This window comes from Vicugna pacos, chromosome 31 (assembly GCF_048564905.1).
Source record: "Vicugna pacos chromosome 31, VicPac4, whole genome shotgun sequence".
In the NCBI taxonomy this organism is placed as follows: domain Eukaryota; kingdom Metazoa; phylum Chordata; class Mammalia; order Artiodactyla; family Camelidae; genus Vicugna; species Vicugna pacos.
The window spans coordinates 9,294,371-9,320,364 of record NC_133017.1 but is presented as its reverse complement, the minus strand read 5'-3'; the positions used below and the strand labels follow the sequence as shown (position 1 = coordinate 9,320,364).

Here is a 25,994-nt window from a genome sequence, read left to right as displayed (position 1 = left end):
AGTGTGTAGTCCCAGGATTGTGACGGCACAGGAGGGACAGGCGAAGTAGTGTGTCGGCATAGGTTGGGGCAGGCCCAGTAGTGTGCAGGCACAGGTGGTAGTAGGCTAATGAGTGTGAAAGCCAAGGAGTGTGCAGACACCGGAGTGTGCAGAGACAGGGGAGTTCATATCCTGGAGTCTACAGGCCGAGGAGTGTGCAGGCCCAGGTGTGTGCATGCACAAGTGGGAGCAGGCCCAGTAGTGTGAATGCCCAAGTATGTACAGGTCCAGGAGAGGGCCGGCCGAATTTGGGGCAGGCCCAGGAGAGGGAAGTCCCAGGAGTGTGCAGGACCTGGAGTGTGCAGACACATGAGCGATCAGTCACAGTTGTGTGCAGGTCCAGTGGTATACAGGCCCAGGTGTGTGCAGGCCCAACATTTTGTAGGTCCAGGAGAGGGCAGGCCCAGGAGTGTGCAGACAGTGGAGTGTGCAGGAAAAGGAATACGCAGGCCCAGGCCAGGGCAGGCCCAGGAGTGTACAGGCCCATGTGTGTGCAGGCCCTGGAGTTTGCAGGCCAAGGAGTGTGCAGGCCCAGGAGTGTGCAGACAGAGGAGTGCACAGGACAAGGAAGGTGCAGGCCAAGGAATGTGCAGACCCTGGAGAGGACAATCCCTGGAATGTGCAGGCCCAGGAGTGTGCAGACCAAGCAGTGTGCACCCCCAGGAGTGTGCAGGGCAAGGAGTGTGCAGGCCCAGGAGTGTGCAGGCACAAGTGGGAGCAGCCCCAGTAGTGTGCAGACCCAGGAGTGTGCAGGCCTTGGAGTGTGCAGGCCCAGGAGGGTGCAAGCCCAGTCCAGGGCAGGTCCAGGAGTGTACAGGCCCAGGAGTGTGCAGACACCGGAGTGTGCAGAGACAGGAGTGTGCGGCCCACGGCTGTGCATACCCAGCAGTGTGCAGGCCCAGGAGTGTTCAGTCCCTGTAGTGTCTGGAACCAGGGGACGTCAGGCCCCAGAGTGTGCAGGCCCAAGAAAGGGCAGGCCCAAGGGTGTTCAGGCGCAGGAATGGGGAGTCCCATGACCATACCCACCAAGCAGAGGGCAGGCCCAGGCGTGTACATGCCTAGGAGTGTGCCGGCACAGGAGGGAGTACGCTCAGGAGTGTGCAGGCCAAGGAGTGTGCAGACCGGAGTGTTCAGAGACAGGAGAGTGCAGGCCCAGTATTGTACAGGCCTAGGGCTGTGTATTTCAATCCGTGTGTAGCCCCAGGAGTGTGCCGGCACAGATGGGAACAAGCCTAGCTGTGCACAGGCATAAGTGGTAACAGGCCCAGGAGTGTACAAGCCCAGGTTCATGCAGGCCGAGGTGTGCGCAGGTCCAGGAGTGTGTAGGCCCAGGTGTGTGCTGTCCCAGGAGTGTGCGGGCCTAGGAGAACACAGGCTCTGGAGTGTGCAGGCCCAGGAGTGTGGAGGTCCATGAGAGGGCCGGGCGAATTGGAGGCAGGCCCAGGAGAGGGAAGGCCCATGAGTGTGCAGGCCCTGAGTGTGCACTCGAGGGATTGTGCGGGCCCAGGAGAGGGCAGGCCCTGGGTGGTGCAGGCCCAGGAGTGTGTAGGTACAGGAGGGAGGAGGCCCAGGAGTTTGCAGGCAAGGAGTGTGTAAGGATAGATGCGTACAGGCCCTGGAGTGTGCAGGTAAACTAGACATGGCTGATACATGGACAGTGAGTGCAAAGTTAGAAAGCCTCTGGGTTTTCCCTCTTTAGGGAGGGAGAGGGAGGCTCAGCATAGGTCCTTGAGCTTCCGCGAGAAAAGTGGCTCTCAGCCCAGGTCGGCTGCGGGCGCCTCTGGGGTTGTCACACCTGAGGGGCCCTCTGTGGACGGGTCCTGTGTTCTTGGCACTGACGTGGATTTTCCTCCTCCTCTTCCCCAAGGGGCGGTAGAGGCTCGGGGGGCAGCTTCCAGCCGATCACGGCCATCCTGCTGCCCTCATGCACGCTGGCCCTGCACGCCCGGCAGCTGGAAGTCAGGCTGCAGCTGGACTACGTCTCCGCCTCGCAGGTAAGAGGAGCCCCGCTGCTTCCCTGGGGGCCGGCAAGGGGGTCCCTCGGGAGGGGTTTCGGTTGGGGGCTCCTGGCTAGACGCCGCAGCCGTGTGAGTGGCACCGTTGGGGTGAAGGAGGCTGGTGCCAGGGACAGGGCAGGCCCAAGAGTGTGCAGGCCCAGGAGTGTGCATGCCCAGGAGTGTGCAGGCATAGGAGGGAGCAGGCCCAGTAGTGTGCAGGCCAAGTAGAGTGCAGGCCCTGAAGTTTGCAGGCCCAGCTGTGTGCAGACAGAGGAGTGTGCAGGCCAAGGAGGGTGCAGGCCCAGGGGTGTACAGGCCCAGGAGTGTGCAGGCCCAGGCGTGTGCAGACTCCGGAGTGTGCAGAGACAGGAGTGTGCAGGCCCAGAATTGTACAGGCCTAGGGCTGTGCAGGCCCAGCAGTGTTCAGGCCCAGGAGTGTGCAAAATCAGGAGTACACAGGCCCAGGTGTGTTCAGGCTCAAGATTGTGCATGTCCTGGAGTGTGCAGGCCCATGAGTGTGCAATCCAGGAGTGTGCAGGCCCAGTAGTGTGCAAGCCAGGGCCAGAGAAGGCCCATGCCAGGGAAGGCCCAGGAGTGTACAGATCCAGGATTGTGTAGGCCCAGGAGTGTGCATGCCCAGGAGTGTCCAGATGAGGGGTTTGAGGCCGTGGTGGGATGTACTTCACGGGCATAAATAGCGTAAAGAGCATAAAACTACATGATAGTGATGGTCGGACAGCATGGGAATGCACTTAATGTTCCTGAAATGCACAATTTAAAAGGGAAAAAAATCTGTATTTTATTAAAGGAAGTGGAAAATGGAAAAATACAGGATGCCATAAATGATGTAAAACAAATAAACTAAACTAAAGAAAAACAAAACAAAAGCAAATTCAGGGGTAGGGAAGTCAACTTCGGGTAGGGGAGGGGATTTATGGTGGGATTTTGGAGAAGGTGTAGGAGGGTGCAGAGGCGGCAGAGCCCTAGGGGGTGATGATGCCTGAAATGGTTCTCCACTGCCCAGCGGCCCAGGTGCAGGTGCAGGAACTGCAGGCTTCTCAGGAGCAGCAAGATCAGCAGGAGCGGCAGGCTCTTCAGGAGTGGCAAGATCAGCAGGAGCGGCAGGCTCTTCAGGAGCGGCGGGCTCTTCAGGAATGGCAGGCTCTTCAGGAGCTGCGGGCTCTTCAGGAGCGACTAGATGAGCAGGAATGGCAGGCTCTTCAGGAGCTGCAGGCTCTTCAGGAATGGCAGGCTCTTCAGGAGCTGCAGGCTCCTCAGGAGCGGCTAGATCAGCAGGAATGGCGGGCTCTTCAGGAGCGGCTAGATCAGCAGGAATGGCGGGCTCTTCAGGAGCAGCTAGATCAGCAGGAATGGCGGGCTCTTCAGGAGCAGCTAGATCAGCAGGAGCGTCAGGCTCTTCAGGATCGGTGGGCTCTTCAGGAGCGGCAGGCTCTTCAGGAGTGGCAAGATCAGCAGGAGCTGCAGGCTCTTCAGGATCGGCTAGATCAGCAGGAACGGCAGGTTCTTCAGGAGCGGCTAGATCAGCAGGAATGGCGGGCTCTTCAGGAGTGTCTAGATCAGCAGGAACGGCAGGCGCTTCAGGAGCGGCAGGCTCTTCAGGAATGGCAGGCTCTTCAGGAGCCGTGGGCTCTTCAGGAGCGGCTAGATCAGCAGGAGAGGCAGGCTCTTCAGGAGAGGCAGGCTCTTCAGGAGCGGCTAGATCAGCAGGAGCGGCAGGCTCTTCAGGAGCAGCGGGCTCTTCAGGAGCGGCTAGATCAGCAGGAACGGCGGGCTCTTCAGGAGCAGCTAGATCAGCAGGAATGGCAGGCTCTTCATATGCAGTTGGAGCAGCAGGATCTTCATGTTCAGCAGGAGCAGCTGGAGGGAGTTCGCGTTCTCCTGCTGGACCCTGGTGGTCCTGTTTTTGTTCTCTGGCGTCTTCCCCTGCCCCTGCCTGCTCTGGACCTGTAACTGTTGGATGTGGAGAGAGCTTTAAGTCTAGTGGTTGTGCTCAGGCACAACCTGGAAAAAGGTACCCACATGGCTCCCTTTCCACGTGCCTTTTCAAGGACAGAAATCTTCCCAGAGCTTTGCAGACAGCTCCCACCGAGCAAGTGCCCACAGGCACTTGTTCTGTGACTGAATTCTTCCAGACAGGTGGTCTGAGGCCCGTCTTTGTTCTGGTCCCAACAGCAGACTTTGGGAATGCCTCCCTGTGTGGCCCAGCCCTCCGCCCTCCCTCACCTACACACCCGCACCGGCCCTGCCCTTCTCACCTTTGGGCTGTGCTTCGGGGGGCTCCTGGCCCTCTACCTGAATCCCCGGGTGGTGGGCCCGGTGCTCCAGGTCAGAGCCGGGGGTGCTGAGCTGCCCCTCAGCCCTGGGCAAGATCCTGGGGAGAGACCTGGGCGACGTCTGGGCAGGAGGCCGTGGTGGTGGGGAGCCCTTCATACCCAGACTCTTCCGGAGCCTGTGCTGGCCTTCCACAGTGTGGCACACCAGCCCCTCACTTGGGGAGCTGGCATGAGTGTCCTGGTTCCCCGGATCCTGCGGTGTCTGGCTCTGCAATGACAGTGACCGGCAGCCGGCCCGGCCCGCAGGTCTCAGAGCCCTGCCTGGCCAGGACCACTCCTGCTTCTGCCCCACTCGACCGTCTGCTGCCTGATCAGACTGGGACCTTGGTCATCTCAGTCACCCGGGAGGCAAGAGACACACCCTAGGGCATGGGCGCCACCTCGGGCAGCAGGGCCCTGCCCCGGTTCTCCACATCCCAGCCAGCCCGCTTGGACCCAGGTTGGTGACGTGATCGGCCCCCCAGGCCTCTGACCCTTCCTCAGCCTGCTCTTGCTTGAGGCAGGACCCCCCCAACATGACTGCCCCACCGCCACCAGTCAGGAAGGGGCTGTGGGGCCACCCGGGTGGGGTCTGAGTGGTGGCCTGGCCTGGGCGGGCCTGCCCTGGGCCTCCCTGTGTTACCTTTCGGTCCCTCTGGCCAAAAGGCCAGAGGCGCCTGGGGTGAGACCCGACCCACTGTCGGCACTGTTGGCAAAGGCCGTTGCTGCGGGCTTTCCGGGGGCCGCGACCTCGGGATCTTGGGATGCAACAAAACATGTCTGAGCTGAGCTGAGTTCACCAGCCAAGTAGGTTGAGAAGTGTCCTTCTCTACACAGCGGGTGCCTGGTGACCTGGGTCCCAAGTTCTGTTGGGCTCTGTTGCCAGGGAAGTGAGGTCACTTCCTGGGGTCCCCTTCCCCAAGCTTCCTCCTTACACAAAGCTCCCCAAGGGCCTCTCTGGGCTGCTGATGGCTCACTTCCCACCCCATGCCATGTCCACCCAGTGACACCAACACGGCCCCTCCTATAGCCCTGGGGAGGCCTGGATGCAGCCAGGGTCACAGCTCTGATGACACAGCTGGCTTCAGACCCAGCTCCCCCGCCAGCAGTGCTGTCACCCTGGACAAGCCACCTGCTTCTCAGGGTCTCCCCAATCCCCCATCGGCGCAGTGGGGATCATTCTGGACCCGGCTTCCTAGGAGAGCCATCATGTCTCTAGAACCACAAACACCTACTGCACCTGTCACCTCTGCGGGCTGGCATCACAGGGAGCTCATGCACAGACTCAGCAAAGGAAGGGCCCCACAGAGGGCTGGTGTGCAGGCCAAGGAGTGTGCAGGCCCAGGACTGTGCAGACGAGGCATTGTGTGGGCCCAGGAGAGGGCAGGCCTAGGAGTGTGCAGGGACAGAAGTGTGCAGGCCCAGGAGTGTGCAGGGCCAGTAGTGTTCAGGCCCCGGAGAGTGCAGGAAAGGTGAGGGCCATCACAGGAGAGGGCAGGGCCAAATGGGGCAGGCCAAGGAGTGTGCAGGACAAGGAGTTTGTAGGCCGAGGAGTATGCGGTCACAGGAGTGAGCAGGCCCAGGTGTGTGCAGTCCTTGGAGTGTGCAGGCCCAGGAGAGGGCATGCCCTGGAATGTGCAGGCCCAGGAGTGTGTAGGTACAGGAGGGAGCAGGCCCAGGAGTTTGCAGACGAAGGAGTGTGTAGGGACAGATGCGAGCAGGCCCTGGAGTGTGCAGCGCCAGGAGTGTGCTGGTCCATGAGAGGGTCGGCCGAAGTGGGGGCTGGCCCGGGATAGGGCATGGCCAGGGGTGTGTAGGTCAAGACTGTGCTTGCCCAGGATTATACAGTCCCAGGAGTGAGCATGTACAGGAGTGTGCAGGCCCAGGAGTGTAGAAGCCCAGGTTTGTGCAGGCCCAGGTGTGCGCAGGTCCAGGAGCATGCAGGCCCAGGTGTGTGCAGTCCCAGGAGAGTGCAGGCCCTGGAGAGGACAGGCCCTCGAATGTGCAGGCCCAGGAGTGTGCAGGCCAAGCAGTGAGCACCCCCAGGAGTGTGTAGGCCCAGGAGTGTACAGGCCCAGGAGTGTGCAGCCCCAGGCGTGTGCAGACTCCGGAGTGTGCAGACACAGGGGTGTGCAGGCCCAGGACTGTACAGGTTAGGGCTGTGCAGGCCTAGCAGTGTCCAGGCCCAGGAGTGTGCAAAATCAGGAGTATACAGGCCCAGGTGTGTTCAGGCTCAAGATTGTGCATGTCCTGGAGTGTGCAGGCCCATGAGTGTGCAATCCAGGAGTGTGCGGGCCCAGTAGTGTGCAAGCCAGGGCCAGAGAAGGCCCATACCAGGGAAGGCCCAGGAGTGTACATATCCAGGGGTGTGCAGGCCCATGAGTGTGCAGGCCCAGAGTGTGCACTCGAGGGATTGTGCGGGCCCAGGAGAGGGCAGGCCCAGCAGTGTGCAGGCCCAGGAGTGTGCAGACACAGGAGGGATCAGTCACAGGAGTGTGCAGATCCAGGAGTATACAGGCCCAGGTGTGTGCAGGCCCAACCTTGTGCAGGCCCAGGAATGTGCAGACAGAGGAGTGTGCAGGCCAAGGAGGGTGCAGGCCCAGGCCAGGGCAGGCCTAAGAGGGTACAGACCCTGGAGTGTGCAGGCCCAGGAGTATGCATGCCCAGGGCTGTGAGTCCCAGCAGTGTTCAGGCCCAGGAGTGTGCAGAATCAGGAGTATACAGGCCCAGGTGTGTTCAGGCTCAAGATTGTGCCTGTCCTGGAGTGTGCAGGCCCATGAGTGTGCAATCAAGGAGTGTGCGGGTCCAGTAGTGTGCAAGCCCAGGCCAGAGAAGGCCCATGCCAGGGAAGGCCCAGGAGTGTACAGATCCAGGATTGTGCTGGCCCAGGAGTGTGCATGCGCAGGACTGTGCACGCACAAGAGGGAGCAGGCCGAGGAGGGTGCAGTCCCAGGTGTGTGCAGGCACAAGTGGGAGCAGGCCCAGTAGTGTGAAGGCCCAAGAATGTGCAGGTCCTGGAGAGGGCCGGCCGAATAGGGGGCAGGCCCAGGAGAGGGAAGGCCCAGGAGTTTGCAGGCTCTGGAATGTGCACACGAGGATTTGTGCGGACCCAGGAGAGGGCAGGCCCAGGAGTGAGCAGACAGAGGAGTGTACAGGCCCAGGAGTGTGCAGGACCAGGAGTGTGCAGACACTGGAGTGTGCAGAGACAGGAGTGTGCAGGCCCAGGAGTGTGCCGGCACAGGTGGGAACAGGGCTAGGAGTGTGCAGGCATAGATGGGAGCAGGCCCAGGAGTGTACAAGCCCAGGTTTATGCAGGTCCAAGTGTGCGCAGGTCCAGGAGTGTGAAGGCCCAGGTGTCTGCTGTCCCAGGAGTGTGCAGGTCCTGAAGTTTGCAGGCCCAGGAGTGTACAAGCCCAGGTTCACGCAGGCCCGAGTGTTCGCAGGTCCAGGAGTATGAAGGCCCAGGTGTCTGCTGTCCCAGGAGTGTGCAGGTCCTGAAGATTGCAGGCCCAGGAGTGTGCAGACAAAGGTGTGTGCAGGCCAAGGAGGGTGTAGGTCCTGGAGTGTACAGGCCCAGGAGTGTGCAGGCCAAGGTGTGTGCAGACTCCGCAGTGTGCAGAGACAGGATTGTGCAGGCCCAAGATTGTACAGGCCTTGGGCTGTGCAGCCCAGCAGTGTTCAGGCCCAGGAGTGTGCAAAATCAGGATTATACAGGCCCAGGTGTGTTCAGGCTAAACATTGTGCATGTCTTGGAGTGTGCAGGCCTATGAGTGTGCAATCCAGGTGTGTGCGGGCCCAACAGTGTGCAAGCCTAGGCCAGAGAAGGCCCATGCAGGGAAGGCCCAGGAGTGTACAGATCCAGGAGTGTGCAGGCCCAGGAGTGTGCATGCCCAGGAGTGTGCAGGCACAGGAGGGAGCAGGCCGAGGAGTGTGCAGTGCCAGGTGTGTGCAGGCACAAGTGGGAGCAGGCCCAGTAGTGTGAAGGCCCAAGAATGTGCAGGTCCTGGAGAGGGCCGGCCGAATAGGGGGCAGGCCCAGGAGAGGGAAGGCCCAGGAGTTTGCAGGCTCTGGAATGTGCACACGAGGATTTGTGCGGACCCAGGAGAGGGCAGGCCCAGGAGTGGGCAGACAGAGGAGTGTACAGGCCCAGGAGTGTTCAGGACCAGGAGTGTGCAGACACTGGAGTGTGCAGAGACAGGAGTGTGCAGGCCCAGGAGTGTGCCGGCACAGGTGGGAACAGGGCTAGGATTGTGCAGGCATAGATGGGAGCAGGCCCAGGAGTGTACAAGCCCAGGTTTATGCAGGACCAAGTGTGCGCAGGTCCAGGAGTGTGAAGGCCCAGGTGTCTGCTGTCCCAGGAGTGTGCAGGTCCTTAAGTTTGCAGGCCCAGGAGTGTACAAGCCCAGGTTCATGCAGGCCCGAGTGTTCGCAGGTCCAGGAGTATGAAGGCCCAGGTGTCTGCTGTCCCAGGAGTGTGCAGGTCCTGAAGATTGCAGGCCCTGGAGTGTGCAGACAAAGGTGTGTGCAGGCCAAGGAGGGTGTAGGTCCTGGAGTGTGCAGGCCAAGGCGTGTGCAGACTCCGCAGTGTGCAGAGACAGGATTGTGCAGGCCCAAGATTGTACAGGCCTTGGGCTGTGCAGCCCAGCAGTGTTCAGGCCCAGGAGTGTGCAAAATCAGGATTATACAGGCCCAGGTGTGTTCAGGCTAAACATTGTGCATGTCTTGGAGTGTGCAGGCCTATGAGTGTGCAATCCAGGTGTGTGCGGGCCCAACAGTGTGCAAGCCTAGGCCAGAGAAGGCCCATGCAGGGAAGGCCCAGGAGTGTACAGATCCAGGAGTGTGCAGGCCCAGGAGTGTGCATGCCCAGGAGTGTGCAGGCACAGGAGGGAGCAGGCCGAGGAGTGTGCAGTGCCAGGTGTGTGCAGGCACAAGTGGGAGCAGGCCCAGTAGTGTGAAGGCCCAAGAATGTGCAGGTCCTGGAGAGGGCCGGCCGAATAGGGGGCAGGCCCAGGAGAGGGAAGGCCCAGGAGTTTGCAGGCTCTGGAATGTGCACACGAGGATTTGTGCGGACCCAGGAGAGGGCAGGCCCAGGAGTGAGCAGACAGAGGAGTGTACAGGCCCAGGAGTGTGCAGACACTGGAGTGTGCAGAGACAGGAGTGTGCATGCCCAGGAGTGTGCCGGCACAGGTGGGAACAGGGCTAGGATTGTGCAGGCATAGATGGGAGCAGGCCCAGGAGTGTACAAGCCCAGGTTTATGCAGGTCCAAGTGTGCGCAGGTCCAGGAGTGTGAAGGCCCAGGTGTCTGCTGTCCCAGGAGTGTGCAGGTCCTGAAGTTTGCAGGCCCAGGAGTGTACAAGCCCAGGTTCATGCAGGCCCGAGTGTTCTCAGGTCCAGGAGTATGAAGGCCCAGGTGTCTGCTGTCCCAGGAGTGTGCAGGTCCTGAAGATTGCAGGCCCAGGAGTGTGCAGACAAAGGTGTGTGCAGGCCAAGGAGGGTGTAGGTCCTGGAGTGTACAGGCCCAGGAGTGTGCAGGCAAAGGCGTGTGCAGACTCCGCAGTGTGCAGAGACAGGATTGTGCAGGCCCAAGATTGTACAGGCCTTGGGCTGTGCAGCCCAGCAGTGTTCAGGCCCAGGAGTGTGCAAAATCAGGATTATACAGGCCCAGGTGTGTTCAGGCTAAATATTGTGCATGTCTTGGAGTGTGCAGGCCTATGAGTGTGCAATCAAGGTGTGTGCGGGCCCAACAGTGTGCAAGCCTAGGCCAGAGAAGGCCCATGCAGGGAAGGCCCAGGAGTGTACAGATCCAGGAGTGTGCAGGCCCAGGAGTGTGCATGCCCAGGAGTGTGCAGGCACAGGAGGGAGCAGGCCGAGGAGTGTGCAGTGCCAGGTGTGTGCAGGCACAAGTGGGAGCAGGCCCAATAGTGTGAAGGCCCAAGAATGTGCAGGTCCTGGAGAGGGCAGGCCGAATAGGGGGCAGGCCCAGGAGAGGGAAGGCCCAGGAGTTTGCAGGCTCTGGAATGTGCACACGAGGATTTGTGCGGACCCCGGAGTGGGCAAGCCCAGGAGTGAGCAGACAGAGGAGTGTACAGGCCCAGGAGTGTGCAGGACCAGGAGTGTGCAGACACTGGAGTGTGCAGAGACAGGAGTGTGCAGTCCCAGGATTGTGACGGCACAGGAGGGACAGGCGAAGAAGTGTGTCGGCATAGGTTGGGGCAGGCCCAGTAGTGTGCAGGCACAGGTGGTAGTAGGCTAATGAGTGTGAAAGCCAAGGAGTGTGCAGACACCGGAGTGTGCAGAGACAGGGGAGTTCATATCCTGGAGTCTACAGGCCGAGGAGTGTGCAGGCCCAGGTGTGTGCATGCACAAGTGGGAGCAGGCCCAGTAGTGTGAATGCCCAAGTATGTACAGGTCCAGGAGAGGGCCGGCCGAATTTGGGGCAGGCCCAGGAGAGGGAAGTCCCAGGAGTGTGCAGGACCTGGAGTGTGCAGACACATGAGCGATCAGTCACAGTTGTGTGCAGGTCCAGTGGTATACAGGCCCAGGTGTGTGCAGGCCCAACATTTTGTAGGTCCAGGAGAGGGCAGGCCCAGGAGTGTGCAGACAGTGGAGTGTGCAGGAAAAGGAATACGCAGGCCCAGGCCAGGGCAGGCCCAGGAGTGTACAGGCCCATGTGTGTGCAGGCCCTGGAGTTTGCAGGCCAAGGAGTGTGCAGGCCCAGGAGTGTGCAGACAGAGGAGTGCACAGGACAAGGAAGGTGCAGGCCAAGGAATGTGCAGACCCTGGAGAGGACAATCCCTGGAATGTACAGGCCCAGGAGTGTGCAGACCAAGCAGTGTGCACCCCCAGGAGTGTGCAGGGCAAGGAGTGTGCAGGCCCAGGAGTGTGCAGGCACAAGTGGGAGCAGCCCCAGTAGTGTGCAGACCCAGGAGTGTGCAGGCCTTGGAGTGTGCAGGCCCAGGAGGGTGCAAGCCCAGTCCAGGGCAGGTCCAGGAGTGTACAGGCCCAGGAGTGTGCAGACACCGGAGTGTGCAGAGACAGGAGTGTGCGGCCCACGGCTGTGCATACCCAGCAGTGTGCAGGCCCAGGAGTGTTCAGTCCCTGTAGTGTCTGGAACCAGGGGACGTCAGGCCCCAGAGTGTGCAGGCCCAAGAAAGGGCAGGCCCAAGGGTGTTCAGGCGCAGGAATGGGGAGTCCCATGACCATACCCACCAAGCAGAGGGCAGGCCCAGGCGTGTACATGCCTAGGAGTGTGCCGGCACAGGAGGGAGTACGCTCAGGAGTGTGCAGGCCAAGGAGTGTGCAGACCGGAGTGTTCAGAGACAGGAGAGTGCAGGCCCAGTATTGTACAGGCCTAGGGCTGTGTATTTCAATCCGTGTGTAGCCCCAGGAGTGTGCCGGCACAGATGGGAACAAGCCTAGCTGTGCACAGGCATAAGTGGTAACAGGCCCAGGAGTGTACAAGCCCAGGTTCATGCAGGCCGAGGTGTGCGCAGGTCCAGGAGTGTGTAGGCCCAGGTGTGTGCTGTCCCAGGAGTGTGCGGGCCTAGGAGAACACAGGCTCTGGAGTGTGCAGGCCCAGGAGTGTGGAGGTCCATGAGAGGGCCGGGCGAATTGGAGGCAGGCCCAGGAGAGGGAAGGCCCATGAGTGTGCAGGCCCTGAGTGTGCACTCGAGGGATTGTGCGGGCCCAGGAGAGGGCAGGCCCTGGGTGGTGCAGGCCCAGGAGTGTGTAGGTACAGGAGGGAGGAGGCCCAGGAGTTTGCAGGCAAGGAGTGTGTAAGGATAGATGCGTACAGGCCCTGGAGTGTGCAGGTAAACTAGACATGGCTGATACATGGACAGTGAGTGCAAAGTTAGAAAGCCTCTGGGTTTTCCCTCTTTAGGGAGGGAGAGGGAGGCTCAGCATAGGTCCTTGAGCTTCCGCGAGAAAAGTGGCTCTCAGCCCAGGTCGGCTGCGGGCGCCTCTGGGGTTGTCACACCTGAGGGGCCCTCTGTGGACGGGTCCTGTGTTCTTGGCACTGACGTGGATTTTCCTCCTCCTCTTCCCCAAGGGGCGGTAGAGGCTCGGGGGGCAGCTTCCAGCCGATCACGGCCATCCTGCTGCCCTCATGCACGCTGGCCCTGCACGCCCGGCAGCTGGAAGTCAGGCTGCAGCTGGACTACGTCTCCGCCTCGCAGGTAAGAGGAGCCCCTCTGCTTCCCTGGGGGCCGGCAAGGGGGTCCCTCGGGAGGGGTTTCGGTTGGGGGCTCCTGGCTAGACGCCGCAGCCATGTGAGTGGCACCGTTGGGGTGAAGGAGGCTGGTGCCAGGGACAGGGCAGGCCCAAGAGTGTGCAGGCCCAGGAGTGTGCAAGCCCAGGAGTGTGCAGGCATAGGAGGGAGCAGGCCCAGTAGTGTGCAGGCCAAGTAGAGTGCAGGCCCTGAAGTTTGCAGGCCCAGCTGTGTGCAGACAGAGGAGTGTGCAGGCCAAGGAGGGTGCAGGCCCAGGGGTGTACAGGCCCAGGAGTGTGCAGGCCCAGGCGTGTGCAGACTCCGGAGTGTGCAGAGACAGGAGTGTGCAGGCCCAGAATTGTACAGGCCTAGGGCTGTGCAGGCCCAGCAGTGTTCAGGCCCAGGAGTGTGCAAAATCAGGAGTACACAGGCCCAGGTGTGTTCAGGCTCAAGATTGTGCATGTCCTGGAGTGTGCAGGCCCATGAGTGTGCAATCCAGGAGTTTGCAGGCCCAGTAGTGTGCAAGCCAGGGCCAGAGAAGGCCCATGCCAGGGAAGGCCCAGGAGTGTACAGATCCAGGATTGTGTAGGCCCAGGAGTGTGCATGCCCAGGAGTGTCCAGATGAGGGGTTTGAGGCCGTGGTGGGATGTACTTCACGGGCATAAATAGCGTAAAGAGCATAAAACTACATGATAGTGATGGTCGGACAGCATGGGAATGCACTTAATGTTCCTGAAATGCACAATTTAAAAGGGAAAAAAATCTGTATTTTATTAAAGGAAGTGGAAAATGGAAAAATACAGGATGCCATAAATGATGTAAAACAAATAAACTAAACTAAAGAAAAACAAAACAAAAGCAAATTCAGGGGTAGGGAAGTCAACTTCGGGTAGGGGAGGGGATTTATGGTGGGATTTTGGAGAAGGTGTAGGAGGGTGCAGAGGCGGCAGAGCCCTAGGGGGTGATGATGCCTGAAATGGTTCTCCACTGCCCAGCGGCCCAGGTGCAGGTGCAGGAACTGTAGGCTTCTCAGGAGCAGCAAGATCAGCAGGAGCGGCAGGCTCTTCAGGAGTGGCAAGATCAGCAGGAGCGGCAGGCTCTTCAGGAGCGGCGGGCTCTTCAGGAATGGCAGGCTCTTCAGGAGCTGCGGGCTCTTCAGGAGCGACTAGATGAGCAGGAATGGCAGGCTCTTCAGGAGCTGCAGGCTCTTCAGTAATGGCAGGCTCTTCAGGAGCTGCAGGCTCCTCAGGAGCGGCTAGATCAGCAAGAATGGCGGGCTCTTCAGGAGCGGCTAGATCAGCAGGAATGGCGGGCTCTTCAGGAGCAGCTAGATCAGCAGGAATGGCGGGCTCTTCAGGAGCAGCTAGATCAGCAGGAGCGTCAGGCTCTTCAGGATCGGTGGGCTCTTCAGGAGCGGCAGGCTCTTCAGGAGTGGCAAGATCAGCAGGAGCTGCAGGCTCTTCAGGATCGGCTAGATCAGCAGGAACGGCAGGTTCTTCAGGAGCGGCTAGATCAGCAGGAATGGCGGGCTCTTCAGGAGTGTCTAGATCAGCAGGAACGGCAGGCGCTTCAGGAGCGGCGGGCTCTTCAGGAATGGCAGGCTCTTCAGGAGCCGTGGGCTCTTCAGGAGCGGCTAGATCAGCAGGACAGGCAGGCTCTTCAGGAGAGGCAGGCTCTTCAGGAGCGGCTAGATCAGCAGGAGCGGCAGGCTCTTCAGGAGCGGCGGGCTCTTCAGGATCGGCTAGATCAGCAGGAACGGCGGGCTCTTCAGGAGCAGCTAGATCAGCAGGAATGGCAGGCTCTTCATATGCAGTTGGAGCAGCAGGATCTTCATGTTCAGCAGGAGCAGCTGGAGGGAGTTCGCGTTCTCCTGCTGGACCCTGGTGGTCCTGTTTTTGTTCTCTGGCGTCTTCCCCTGCCCCTGCCTGCTCTGGACCTGTAACTGTTGGATGTGGAGAGAGCTTTAAGTCTAGTGGTTGTGCTCAGGCACAACCTGGAAAAAGGTACCCACATGGCTCCCTTTCCACGTGCCTTTTCAAGGACAGAAATCTTCCCAGAGCTTTGCAGACAGCTCCCACCGAGCAAGTGCCCACAGGCACTTGTTCTGTGACTGAATTCTTCCAGACAGGTGGTCTGAGGCCCGTCTTTGTTCTGGTCCCAACAGCAGACTTTGGGAATGCCTCCCTGTGTGGCCCAGCCCTCCGCCCTCCCTCACCTACACACCCGCACCGGCCCTGCCCTTCTCACCTTTGGGCTGTGCTTCGGGGGGCTCCTGGCCCTCTACCTGAATCCCCGGGTGGTGGGCCCGGTGCTCCAGGTCAGAGCCGGGGGTGCTGAGCTGCCCCTCAGCCCTGGGCAAGATCCTGGGGAGAGACCTGGGCGACGTCTGGGCAGGAGGCCGTGGTGGTGGGGAGCCCTTCATACCCAGACTCTTCCGGAGCCTGTGCTGGCCTTCCACAGTGTGGCACACCAGCCCCTCACTTGGGGAGCTGGCATGAGTGTCCTGGTTCCCCGGATCCTGCGGTGTCTGGCTCTGCAATGACAGTGACCGGCAGCCGGCCCGGCCCGCAGGTCTCAGAGCCCTGCCTGGCCAGGACCACTCCTGCTTCTGCCCCACTCGACCGTCTGCTGCCTGATCAGACTGGGACCTTGGTCATCTCAGTCACCCGGGAGGCAAGAGACACACCCTAGGGCATGGGCGCCACCTCGGGCAGCAGGGCCCTGCCCCGGTTCTCCACATCCCAGCCAGCCCGCTTGGACCCAGGTTGGTGACGTGATCGGCCCCCCAGGCCTCTGACCCTTCCTCAGCCTGCTCTTGCTTGAGGCAGGACCCCCCCAACATGACTGCCCCACCGCCACCAGTCAGGAAGGGGCTGTGGGGCCACCCGGGTGGGGTCTGAGTGGTGGCCTGGCCTGGGCGGGCCTGCCCTGGGCCTCCCTGTGTTACCTTTCGGTCCCTCTGGCCAAAAGGCCAGAGGCGCCTGGGGTGAGACCCGACCCACTGTCGGCACTGTTGGCAAAGGCCGTTGCTGCGGGCTTTCCGGGGGCCGCGACCTCGGGATCTTGGGATGCAACAAAACATGTCTGAGCTGAGCTGAGTTCACCAGCCAAGTAGGTTGAGAAGTGTCCTTCTCTACACAGCGGGTGCCTGGTGACCTGGGTCCCAAGTTCTGTTGGGCTCTGTTGCCAGGGAAGTGAGGTCACTTCCTGGGGTCCCCTTCCCCAAGCTTCCTCCTTACACAAAGCTCCCCAAGGGCCTCTCTGGGCTGCTGATGGCTCACTTCCCACCCCATGCCATGTCCACCCAGTGACACCAACACGGCCCCTCCTATAGCCCTGGGGAGGCCTGGATGCAGCCAGGGTCACAGCTCTGATGACACAGCTGGCTTCAGACCCAGCTCCCCCGCCAGCAGTGCTGTCACCCTGGACAAGCCACCTGCTTCTCAGGGTCTCCCCAATCCCCCATCGGCGCAGTGGGGATCATTCTGGACCCGGCTTCCTAGGAGAGCCATCATGTCTCTAGAACCACAAACACCTACTGCACCTGTCACCTCTGCGGGCTGGCATCACAGGGAGCTCATGCACAGACTCAGCAAAGGAAGGGCCCCACAGAGGGCTGGTGTGCAGGCCAAGGAGTGTGCAGGCCCAGGACTGTGCAGACGAGGCATTGTGTGGGCCCAGGAGAGGGCAGGCCTAGGAGTGTGCAGGGACAGAAGTGTGCAGGCCCAGGAGTGTGCAGGGCCAGTAGTGTTCAGGCCCCGGAGAGTGCAGGAAAGGTGAGGGCCATCACAGGAGAGGGCAGGGCCAAATGGGGCAGGCCAAGGAGTGTGCAGGACAAGGAGTTTGTAGGCTGAGGAGTATGCGGTCACAGGAGTGAGCAGGCCCAGGTGTGTGCAGTCCTTGGAGTGTGCAGGCCCAGGAGAGGGCATGCCCTGGAATGTGCAGGCCCAGGAGTGTGTAGGTACAGGAGGGAGCAGGCCCAGGAGTTTGCAGACGAAGGAGTGTGTAGGGACAGATGCGAGCAGGCCCTGGAGTGTGCAGCGCCAGGAGTGTGCTGGTCCATGAGAGGGTCGGCCGAAGTGGGGGCTGGCCCGGGATAGGGCATGGCCAGGGGTGTGTAGGTCAAGACTGTGCTTGCCCAGGATTATACAGTCCCAGGAGTGAGCATGTACAGGAGTGTGCAGGCCCAGGAGTGTAGAAGCCCAGGTTTGTGCAGGCCCAGGTGTGCGCAGGTCCAGGAGCATGCAGGCCCAGGTGTGTGCAGTCCCAGGAGAGTGCAGGCCCTGGAGAGGACAGGCCCTCGAATGTGCAGGCCCAGGAGTGTGCAGGCCAAGCAGTGAGCACCCCCAGGAGTGTGTAGGCCCAGGAGTGTACAGGCCCAGGAGTGTGCAGCCCCAGGCGTGTGCAGACTCCGGAGTGTGCAGACACAGGGGTGTGCAGGCCCAGGACTGTACAGGTTAGGGCTGTGCAGGCCTAGCAGTGTCCAGGCCCAGGAGTGTGCAAAATCAGGAGTATACAGGCCCAGGTGTGTTCAGGCTCAAGATTGTGCATGTCCTGGAGTGTGCAGGCCCATGAGTGTGCAATCCAGGAGTGTGCGGGCCCAGTAGTGTGCAAGCCAGGGCCAGAGAAGGCCCATACCAGGGAAGGCCCAGGAGTGTACATATCCAGGGGTGTGCAGGCCCATGAGTGTGCAGGCCCAGAGTGTGCACTCGAGGGATTGTGCGGGCCCAGGAGAGGGCAGGCCCAGCAGTGTGCAGGCCCAGGAGTGTGCAGACACAGGAGGGATCAGTCACAGGAGTGTGCAGATCCAGGAGTATACAGGCCCAGGTGTGTGCAGGCCCAACCTTGTGCAGGCCCAGGAATGTGCAGACAGAGGAGTGTGCAGGCCAAGGAGGGTGCAGGCCCAGGCCAGGGCAGGCCTAAGAGGGTACAGACCCTGGAGTGTGCAGGCCCAGGAGTATGCATGCCCAGGGCTGTGAGTCCCAGCAGTGTTCAGGCCCAGGAGTGTGCAGAATCAGGAGTATACAGGCCCAGGTGTGTTCAGGCTCAAGATTGTGCCTGTCCTGGAGTGTGCAGGCCCATGAGTGTGCAATCAAGGAGTGTGCGGGTCCAGTAGTGTGCAAGCCCAGGCCAGAGAAGGCCCATGCCAGGGAAGGCCCAGGAGTGTACAGATCCAGGATTGTGCTGGCCCAGGAGTGTGCATGCGCAGGACTGTGCACGCACAAGAGGGAGCAGGCCGAGGAGGGTGCAGTCCCAGGTGTGTGCAGGCACAAGTGGGAGCAGGCCCAGTAGTGTGAAGGCCCAAGAATGTGCAGGTCCTGGAGAGGGCCGGCCGAATAGGGGGCAGGCCCAGGAGAGGGAAGGCCCAGGAGTTTGCAGGCTCTGGAATGTGCACACGAGGATTTGTGCGGACCCAGGAGAGGGCAGGCCCAGGAGTGAGCAGACAGAGGAGTGTACAGGCCCAGGAGTGTGCAGGACCAGGAGTGTGCAGACACTGGAGTGTGCAGAGACAGGAGTGTGCAGGCCCAGGAGTGTGCCGGCACAGGTGGGAACAGGGCTAGGAGTGTGCAGGCATAGATGGGAGCAGGCCCAGGAGTGTACAAGCCCAGGTTTATGCAGGTCCAAGTGTGCGCAGGTCCAGGAGTATGAAGGCCCAGGTGTCTGCTGTCCCAGGAGTGTGCAGGTCCTGAAGTTTGCAGGCCCAGGAGTGTACAAGCCCAGGTTCACGCAGGCCCGAGTGTTCTCAGGTCCAGGATTATGAAGGCCCAGGTGTCTGCTGTCCCAGGAGTGTGCAGGTCCTGAAGATTGCAGGCCCAGGAGTGTGCAGACAAAGGTGTGTGCAGGCCAAGGAGGGTGTAGGTCCTGGAGTGTACAGGCCCAGGAGTGTGCAGGCCAAGGTGTGTGCAGACTCCGCAGTGTGCAGAGACAGGATTGTGCAGGCCCAAGATTGTACAGGCCTTGGGCTGTGCAGCCCAGCAGTGTTCAGGCCCAGGAGTGTGCAAAATCAGGATTATACAGGCCCAGGTGTGTTCAGGCTAAACATTGTGCATGTCTTGGAGTGTGCAGGCCTATGAGTGTGCAATCCAGGTGTGTGCGGGCCCAACAGTGTGCAAGCCTAGGCCAGAGAAGGCCCATGCAGGGAAGGCCCAGGAGTGTACAGATCCAGGAGTGTGCAGGCCCAGGAGTGTGCATGCCCAGGAGTGTGCAGGCACAGGAGGGAGCAGGCCGAGGAGTGTGCAGTGCCAGGTGTGTGCAGGCACAAGTGGGAGCAGGCCCAGTAGTGTGAAGGCCCAAGAATGTGCAGGTCCTGGAGAGGGCCGGCCGAATAGGGGGCAGGCCCAGGAGAGGGAAGGCCCAGGAGTTTGCAGGCTCTGGAATGTGCACACGAGGATTTGTGCGGACCCAGGAGAGGGCAGGCCCAGGAGTGGGCAGACAGAGGAGTGTACAGGCCCAGGAGTGTTCAGGACCAGGAGTGTGCAGACACTGGAGTGTGCAGAGACAGGAGTGTGCAGGCCCAGGAGTGTGCCGGCACAGGTGGGAACAGGGCTAGGATTGTGCAGGCATAGATGGGAGCAGGCCCAGGAGTGTACAAGCCCAGGTTTATGCAGGACCAAGTGTGCGCAGGTCCAGGAGTGTGAAGGCCCAGGTGTCTGCTGTCCCAGGAGTGTGCAGGTCCTTATGTTTGCAGGCCCAGGAGTGTACAAGCCCAGGTTGATGCAGGCCCGAGTGTTCGCAGGTCCAGGAGTATGAAGGCCCAGGTGTCTGCTGTCCCAGGAGTGTGCAGGTCCTGAAGATTGCAGGCCCAGGAGTGTGCAGACAAAGGTGTGTGCAGGCCAAGGAGGGTGTAGGTCCTGGAGTGTGCAGGCCAAGGCGTGTGCAGACTCCGCAGTGTGCAGAGACAGGATTGTGCAGGCCCAAGATTGTACAGGCCTTGGGCTGTGCAGCCCAGCAGTGTTCAGGCCCAGGAGTGTGCAAAATCAGGATTATACAGGCCCAGGTGTGTTCAGGCTAAACATTGTGCATGTCTTGGAGTGTGCAGGCCTATGAGTGTGCAATCCAGGTGTGTGCGGGCCCAACAGTGTGCAAGCCTAGGCCAGAGAAGGCCCATGCAGGGAAGGCCCAGGAGTGTACAGATCCAGGAGTGTGCAGGCCCAGGAGTGTGCATGCCCAGGAGTGTGCAGGCACAGGAGGGAGCAGGCCGAGGAGTGTGCAGTGCCAGGTGTGTGCAGGCACAAGTGGGAGCAGGCCCAGTAGTGTGAAGGCCCAAGAATGTGCAGGTCCTGGAGAGGGCCGGCCGAATAGGGGGCAGGCCCAGGAGAGGGAAGGCCCAGGAGTTTGCAGGCTCTGGAATGTGCACACGAGGATTTGTGCGGACCCAGGAGAGGGCAGGCCCAGGAGTGAGCAGACAGAGGAGTGTACAGGCCCAGGAGTGTGCAGGACCAGGAGTGTGCAGACACTGGAGTGTGCAGAGACAGGAGTGTGCAGGCCCAGGAGTGTGCCGGCACAGGTGGGAACAGGGCTAGGAGTGTGCAGGCATAGATGGGAGCAGGCCCAGGAGTGTACAAGCCCAGGTTTATGCAGGTCCAAGTGTGCGCAGGTCCAGGAGTGTGAAGGCCCAGGTGTCTGCTGTCCCAGGAGTGTGCAGGTCCTGAAGTTTGCAGGCCCAGGAGTGTGCTGACACAGTAGGGATCAGTCACAGGAGTGTGCAGGTCCAGGAGTGTGCCAGCCCAGGTGTGTGCAGGCCCAACATTGTGCAGTTCCAGGAGTGTGCAGGCCCAGGTATGTGCAGGCCCAGGCCATGGCAGGCCCAGGAGAGTACGGACCCTGGAGTGTGCAGACCCAGGAGTATGCATGCCCAGGGCTGTGAGGCCCAGCATTTTTCAGGCCCTGGAGTGTACAGAATCAGGTGTATACAGGCCAAGGTGTGTTAATGCCCAAGATTGTGCAGGTCCTGTTGTGTGCAGACCCATGAGTGTGCAGTTCGAGCAGTGTGCAGGCCCAGTAGTGTTCAGGCCCAGGAGTGTGCAAAATCAGGAGTATACAGGTCCAGGTGTGTTCAGGCTCAAGATTGTGCATGTCCTGGAGTGTGCAGGCCCATGAGTGTGCAATCCAGGAGTGTGCAGGCCCAGTAGTGTGCAAGCCAGGGCCAGAGAAGGCCCATGCCAGGGAAGGCCCAGGAGTGTACAGATCCAGGAGTGTGCAGGCCCAGGAGTGTGCATGCCCAGGAGTGTCCAGAGGAGGGGTTTGAGGCCGTGGTGGGATGTACTTCACAGGCATAAATAGCGTGAAGAGCATAAAACTACATGATAGTGATGGTCGGACAGCATGGGAATGCACTTAATGTTCCTGAAATGCACAATTTAAAAGGGAAAAAAATCTGTATTTTATTAAAGGAGGTGGAAAATTGAAAAATATAGGATGCCATAAATGATGTAAAACAAATAACCTAAACTAAAGAAAAACAAAACAAAAGCAAATTCAGGGGTAGGGAAGTCAACTTCGGGTAGGGGAGGGGATTTATGGTGGGATTTTGGAGAAGGTGTAGGAGGGTGCAGAGGGGCACAGCCCTAGTGGGTGATGATGCCTAAAATGGTTCTCCACTGCCCAGCGGCCCAGGTGCAGGTGCAGGAACTGCAGGCTTCTCAGGAGCAGCAAGATCAGAAGGAGCAGCAGGCTCTTCAGGAGTGGCAAGATCAGCAGGAGCGGCAGGCTCTTCAGGAGCTGCAGGCTCTTCAGGATCGGCTAGATCAGCAGGAACGGCAGGTTCTTCAGGAGTGTCTAGATCAGCAGGAACGGCAGGCGCTTCAGGAGCGGCGGGCTCTTCAGGAATGGCAGGCTCTTCAGGAGCCGTGGGCTCTTCAGGAGCGGCTAGATCAGCAGGAGAGGCAGGCTCTTCAGGAGAGGCAGGCTCTTCAGGAGCGGCTAGATCAGCAGGAGCGGCAGGCTCTTCAGGAGCGGCGGGCTCTTCAGGAGCGGCTAGATCAGCAGGAACGGCGGGCTCTTCAGGAGCAGCTAGATCAGCAGGAATGGCAGGCTCTTCATATGCAGTTGGAGCAGCAGGATCTTCATGTTCAGCAGGAGCAGCTGGAGGGAGTTCGCGTTCTCCTGCTGGACCCTGGTGGTCCTGTTTTTGTTCTCTGGCGTCTTCCCCTGCCCCTGCCTGCTCTGGACCTGTAACTGTTGGATGTGGAGAGAGCTTTAAGTCTAGTGGTTTTGCTCAGGCACAACCTGGAAAAAGTTACCCACATGGCTCCCTTTCCACGTGCCTTTTCAAGGACAGAAATCTTCCCAGAGCTTTGCAGACAGCTCCCACCGAGCAAGTGCCCACAGGCACTTGTTCTGTGACTGAATTCTTCCAGACAGGTGGTCTGAGGCCCGTCTTTGTTCTGGTCCCAACAGCAGACTTTGGGAATGCCTCCCTGTGTGGCCCAGCCCTCCGCCCTCCCTCACCTACACACCCGCACCGGCCCTGCCCTTCTCACCTTTGGGCTGTGCTTCGGGGGGCTCCTGGCCCTCTACCTGAATCCCCGGGTGGTGGGCCCGGTGCTCCAGGTCAGAGCCGGGGGTGCTGAGCTGCCCCTCAGCCCTGGGCAAGATCCTGGGGAGAGACCTGGGCGACGTCTGGGCAGGAGGCCGTGGTGGTGGGGAGCCCTTCATACCCAGACTCTTCCGGAGCCTGTGCTGGCCTTCCACAGTGTGGCACACCAGCCCCTCACTTGGGGAGCTGGCATGAGTGTCCTGGTTCCCCGGATCCTGCGGTGTCTGGCTCTGCAATGACAGTGACCGGCAGCCGGCCCGGCCCGCAGGTCTCAGAGCCCTGCCTGGCCAGGACCACTCCTGCTTCTGCCCCACTCGACCGTCTGCTGCCTGATCAGACTGGGACCTTGGTCATCTCAGTCACCCGGGAGGCAAGAGACACACCCTAGGGCATGGGCGCCACCTCGGGCAGCAGGGCCCTGCCCCGGTTCTCCACATCCCAGCCAGCCCGCTTGGACCCAGGTTGGTGACGTGATCGGCCCCCCAGGCCTCTGACCCTTCCTCAGCCTGCTCTTGCTTGAGGCAGGACCCCCCCAACATGACTGCCCCACCGCCACCAGTCAGGAAGGGGCTGTGGGGCCACCCGGGTGGGGTCTGAGTGGTGGCCTGGCCTGGGCGGGCCTGCCCTGGGCCTCCCTGTGTTACCTTTCGGTCCCTCTGGCCAAAAGGCCAGAGGCGCCTGGGGTGAGACCCGACCCACTGTCGGCACTGTTGGCAAAGGCCGTTGCTGCGGGCTTTCCGGGGGCCGCGACCTCGGGATCTTGGGATGCAACAAAACATGTCTGAGCTGAGCTGAGTTCACCAGCCAAGTAGGTTGAGAAGTGTCCTTCTCTACACAGCGGGTGCCTGGTGACCTGGGTCCCAAGTTCTGTTGGGCTCTGTTGCCAGGGAAGTGAGGTCACTTCCTGGGGTCCCCTTCCCCAAGCTTCCTCCTTACACAAAGCTCCCCAAGGGCCTCTCTGGGCTGCTGATGGCTCACTTCCCACCCCATGCCATGTCCACCCAGTGACACCAACACGGCCCCTCCTATAGCCCTGGGGAGGCCTGGATGCAGCCAGGGTCACAGCTCTGATGACACAGCTGGCTTCAGACCCAGCTCCCCCGCCAGCAGTGCTGTCACCCTGGACAAGCCACCTGCTTCTCAGGGTCTCCCCAATCCCCCATCGGCGCAGTGGGGATCATTCTGGACCCGGCTTCCTAGGAGAGCCATCATGTCTCTAGAACCACAAACACCTACTGCACCTGTCACCTCTGCGGGCTGGCATCACAGGGAGCTCATGCACAGACTCAGCAAAGGAAGGGCCCCACAGAGGGCTGGTGTGCAGGCCAAGGAGTGTGCAGGCCCAGGACTGTGCAGACGAGGCATTGTGTGGGCCCAGGAGAGGGCAGGCCTAGGAGTGTGCAGGGACAGAAGTGTGCAGGCCCAGGAGTGTGCAGGGCCAGTAGTGTTCAGGCCCCGGAGAGTGCAGGAAAGGTGAGGGCCATCACAGGAGAGGGCAGGGCCAAATGGGGCAGGCCAAGGAGTGTGCAGGACAAGGAGTTTGTAGGCCGAGGAGTATGCGGTCACAGGAGTGAGCAGGCCCAGGTGTGTGCAGTCCTTGGAGTGTGCAGGCCCAGGAGAGGGCATGCCCTGGAATGTGCAGGCCCAGGAGTGTGTAGGTACAGGAGGGAGCAGGCCCAGGAGTTTGCAGACGAAGGAGTGTGTAGGGACAGATGCGAGCAGGCCCTGGAGTGTGCAGCGCCAGGAGTGTGCTGGTCCATGAGAGGGTCGGCCGAAGTGGGGGCTGGCCCGGGATAGGGCATGGCCAGGGGTGTGTAGGTCAAGACTGTGCTTGCCCAGGATTATACAGTCCCAGGAGTGAGCATGTACAGGAGTGTGCAGGCCCAGGAGTGTAGAAGCCCAGGTTTGTGCAGGCCCAGGTGTGCGCAGGTCCAGGAGCATGCAGGCCCAGGTGTGTGCAGTCCCAGGAGAGTGCAGGCCCTGGAGAGGACAGGCCCTCGAATGTGCAGGCCCAGGAGTGTGCAGGCCAAGCAGTGAGCACCCCCAGGAGTGTGTAGGCCCAGGAGTGTACAGGCCCAGGAGTGTGCAGCCCCAGGCGTGTGCAGACTCCGGAGTGTGCAGACACAGGGGTGTGCAGGCCCAGGACTGTACAGGTTAGGGCTGTGCAGGCCTAGCAGTGTCCAGGCCCAGGAGTGTGCAAAATCAGGAGTATACAGGCCCAGGTGTGTTCAGGCTCAAGATTGTGCATGTCCTGGAGTGTGCAGGCCCATGAGTGTGCAATCCAGGAGTGTGCGGGCCCAGTAGTGTGCAAGCCAGGGCCAGAGAAGGCCCATACCAGGGAAGGCCCAGGAGTGTACATATCCAGGGGTGTGCAGGCCCATGAGTGTGCAGGCCCAGAGTATGCACTCGAGGGATTGTGCGGGCCCAGGAGAGGGCAGGCCCAGCAGTGTGCAGGCCCAGGAGTGTGCAGACACAGGAGGGATCAGTCACAGGAGTGTGCAGATCCAGGAGTATACAGGCCCAGGTGTGTGCAGGCCCAACCTTGTGCAGGCCCAGGAATGTGCAGACAGAGGAGTGTGCAGGCCAAGGAGGGTGCAGGCCCAGGCCAGGGCAGGCCTAAGAGGGTACAGACCCTGGAGTGTGCAGGCCCAGGAGTATGCATGCCCAGGGCTGTGAGTCCCAGCAGTGTTCAGGCCCAGGAGTGTGCAGAATCAGGAGTATACAGGCCCAGGTGTGTTCAGGCTCAAGATTGTGCCTGTCCTGGAGTGTGCAGGCCCATGAGTGTGCAATCAAGGAGTGTGCGGGTCCAGTAGTGTGCAAGCCCAGGCCAGAGAAGGCCCATGCCAGGGAAGGCCCAGGAGTGTACAGATCCAGGATTGTGCTGGCCCAGGAGTGTGCATGCCCAGGAGTGCGCCGGCACAGTTGGGAACAGGGCTAGGAGTGTGCAGGCATAGATGGGGGCAGGCCCAGGAGTGTACAAGCCCAGGTTTATGCAGGTCCAAGTGTGCGCAGGTCCAGGAGTATGAAGGCCCAGGTGTCTGCTGTCCCAGGAGTGTGCAGGTCTTGAAGTTTGCAGGCCCAGGAGTGTACAAGCCCAGGTTCATGCAGGCCCGAGTGTTCGCAGGTCCAGGAGTATGAAGGACAAGGTGTCTGCTGTCCCAGGAGTGTGCAGGTCCTGAAGATTGCAGGCCCAGGAGTGTGCAGACAAAGGTGTGTGCAGGCCAAGGAGGGTGTAGGTCCTGGAGTGTGCAGGCCAAGGCGTGTGCAGACTCCGCAGTGTGCAGAGACAGGATTGTGCAGGCCCAAGATTGTACAGGCCTTGGGCTGTGCAGCCCAGCAGTGTTCAGGCCCAGGAGTGTGCAAAATCAGGATTATACAGGCCCAGGTGTGTTCAGGCTAAACATTGTGCATGTCTTGGAGTGTGCAGGCCTATGAGTGTGCAATCCAGGTGTGTGCGGGCCCAACAGTGTGCAAGCCTAGGCCAGAGAAGGCCCATGCAGGGAAGGCCCAGGAGTGTACAGATCCAGGAGTGTGCAGGCCCAGGAGTGTGCATGCCCAGGAGTGTGCAGACACAGGAGGGAGCAGGCCGAGGAGTGTGCAGTGCCAGGTGTGTGCAGGCACAAGTGGGAGCAGGCCCAGTAGTGTGAAGGCCCAAGAATGTGCAGGTCCTGGAGAGGGCCGGCCGAATAGGGGGCAGGCCCAGGAGAGGGAAGGCCCAGGAGTTTGCAGGCTCTGGAATGTGCACACGAGGATTTGTGCGGACCCAGGAGAGGGCAGGCCCAGGAGTGAGCAGACAGAGGAGTGTACAGGCCCAGGAGTGTGCAGGACCAGGAGTGTGCAGACACTGGAGTGTGCAGAGACAGGAGTGTGCAGGCCC

The 25,994-nt window shown here is 60.6% G+C and overlaps 1 protein-coding gene across 1 annotated transcript; it reads left to right on the top strand.

The window, feature by feature from the left end:
- The first annotated feature begins 246 nt into the window (after positions 1-246).
- On the top strand, positions 247-14,794 carry LOC140690593 (uncharacterized). The gene is made up of 3 exons (XM_072952460.1): positions 247-264; positions 3,477-3,737; positions 14,036-14,794. Exons 1-3 carry the CDS (start codon positions 247-249, stop codon positions 14,519-14,521), a joined length of 765 nt encoding a protein of 254 aa, XP_072808561.1. The 3' UTR covers positions 14,522-14,794.
- The last annotated feature ends 11,200 nt before the right edge of the window (positions 14,795-25,994 follow it).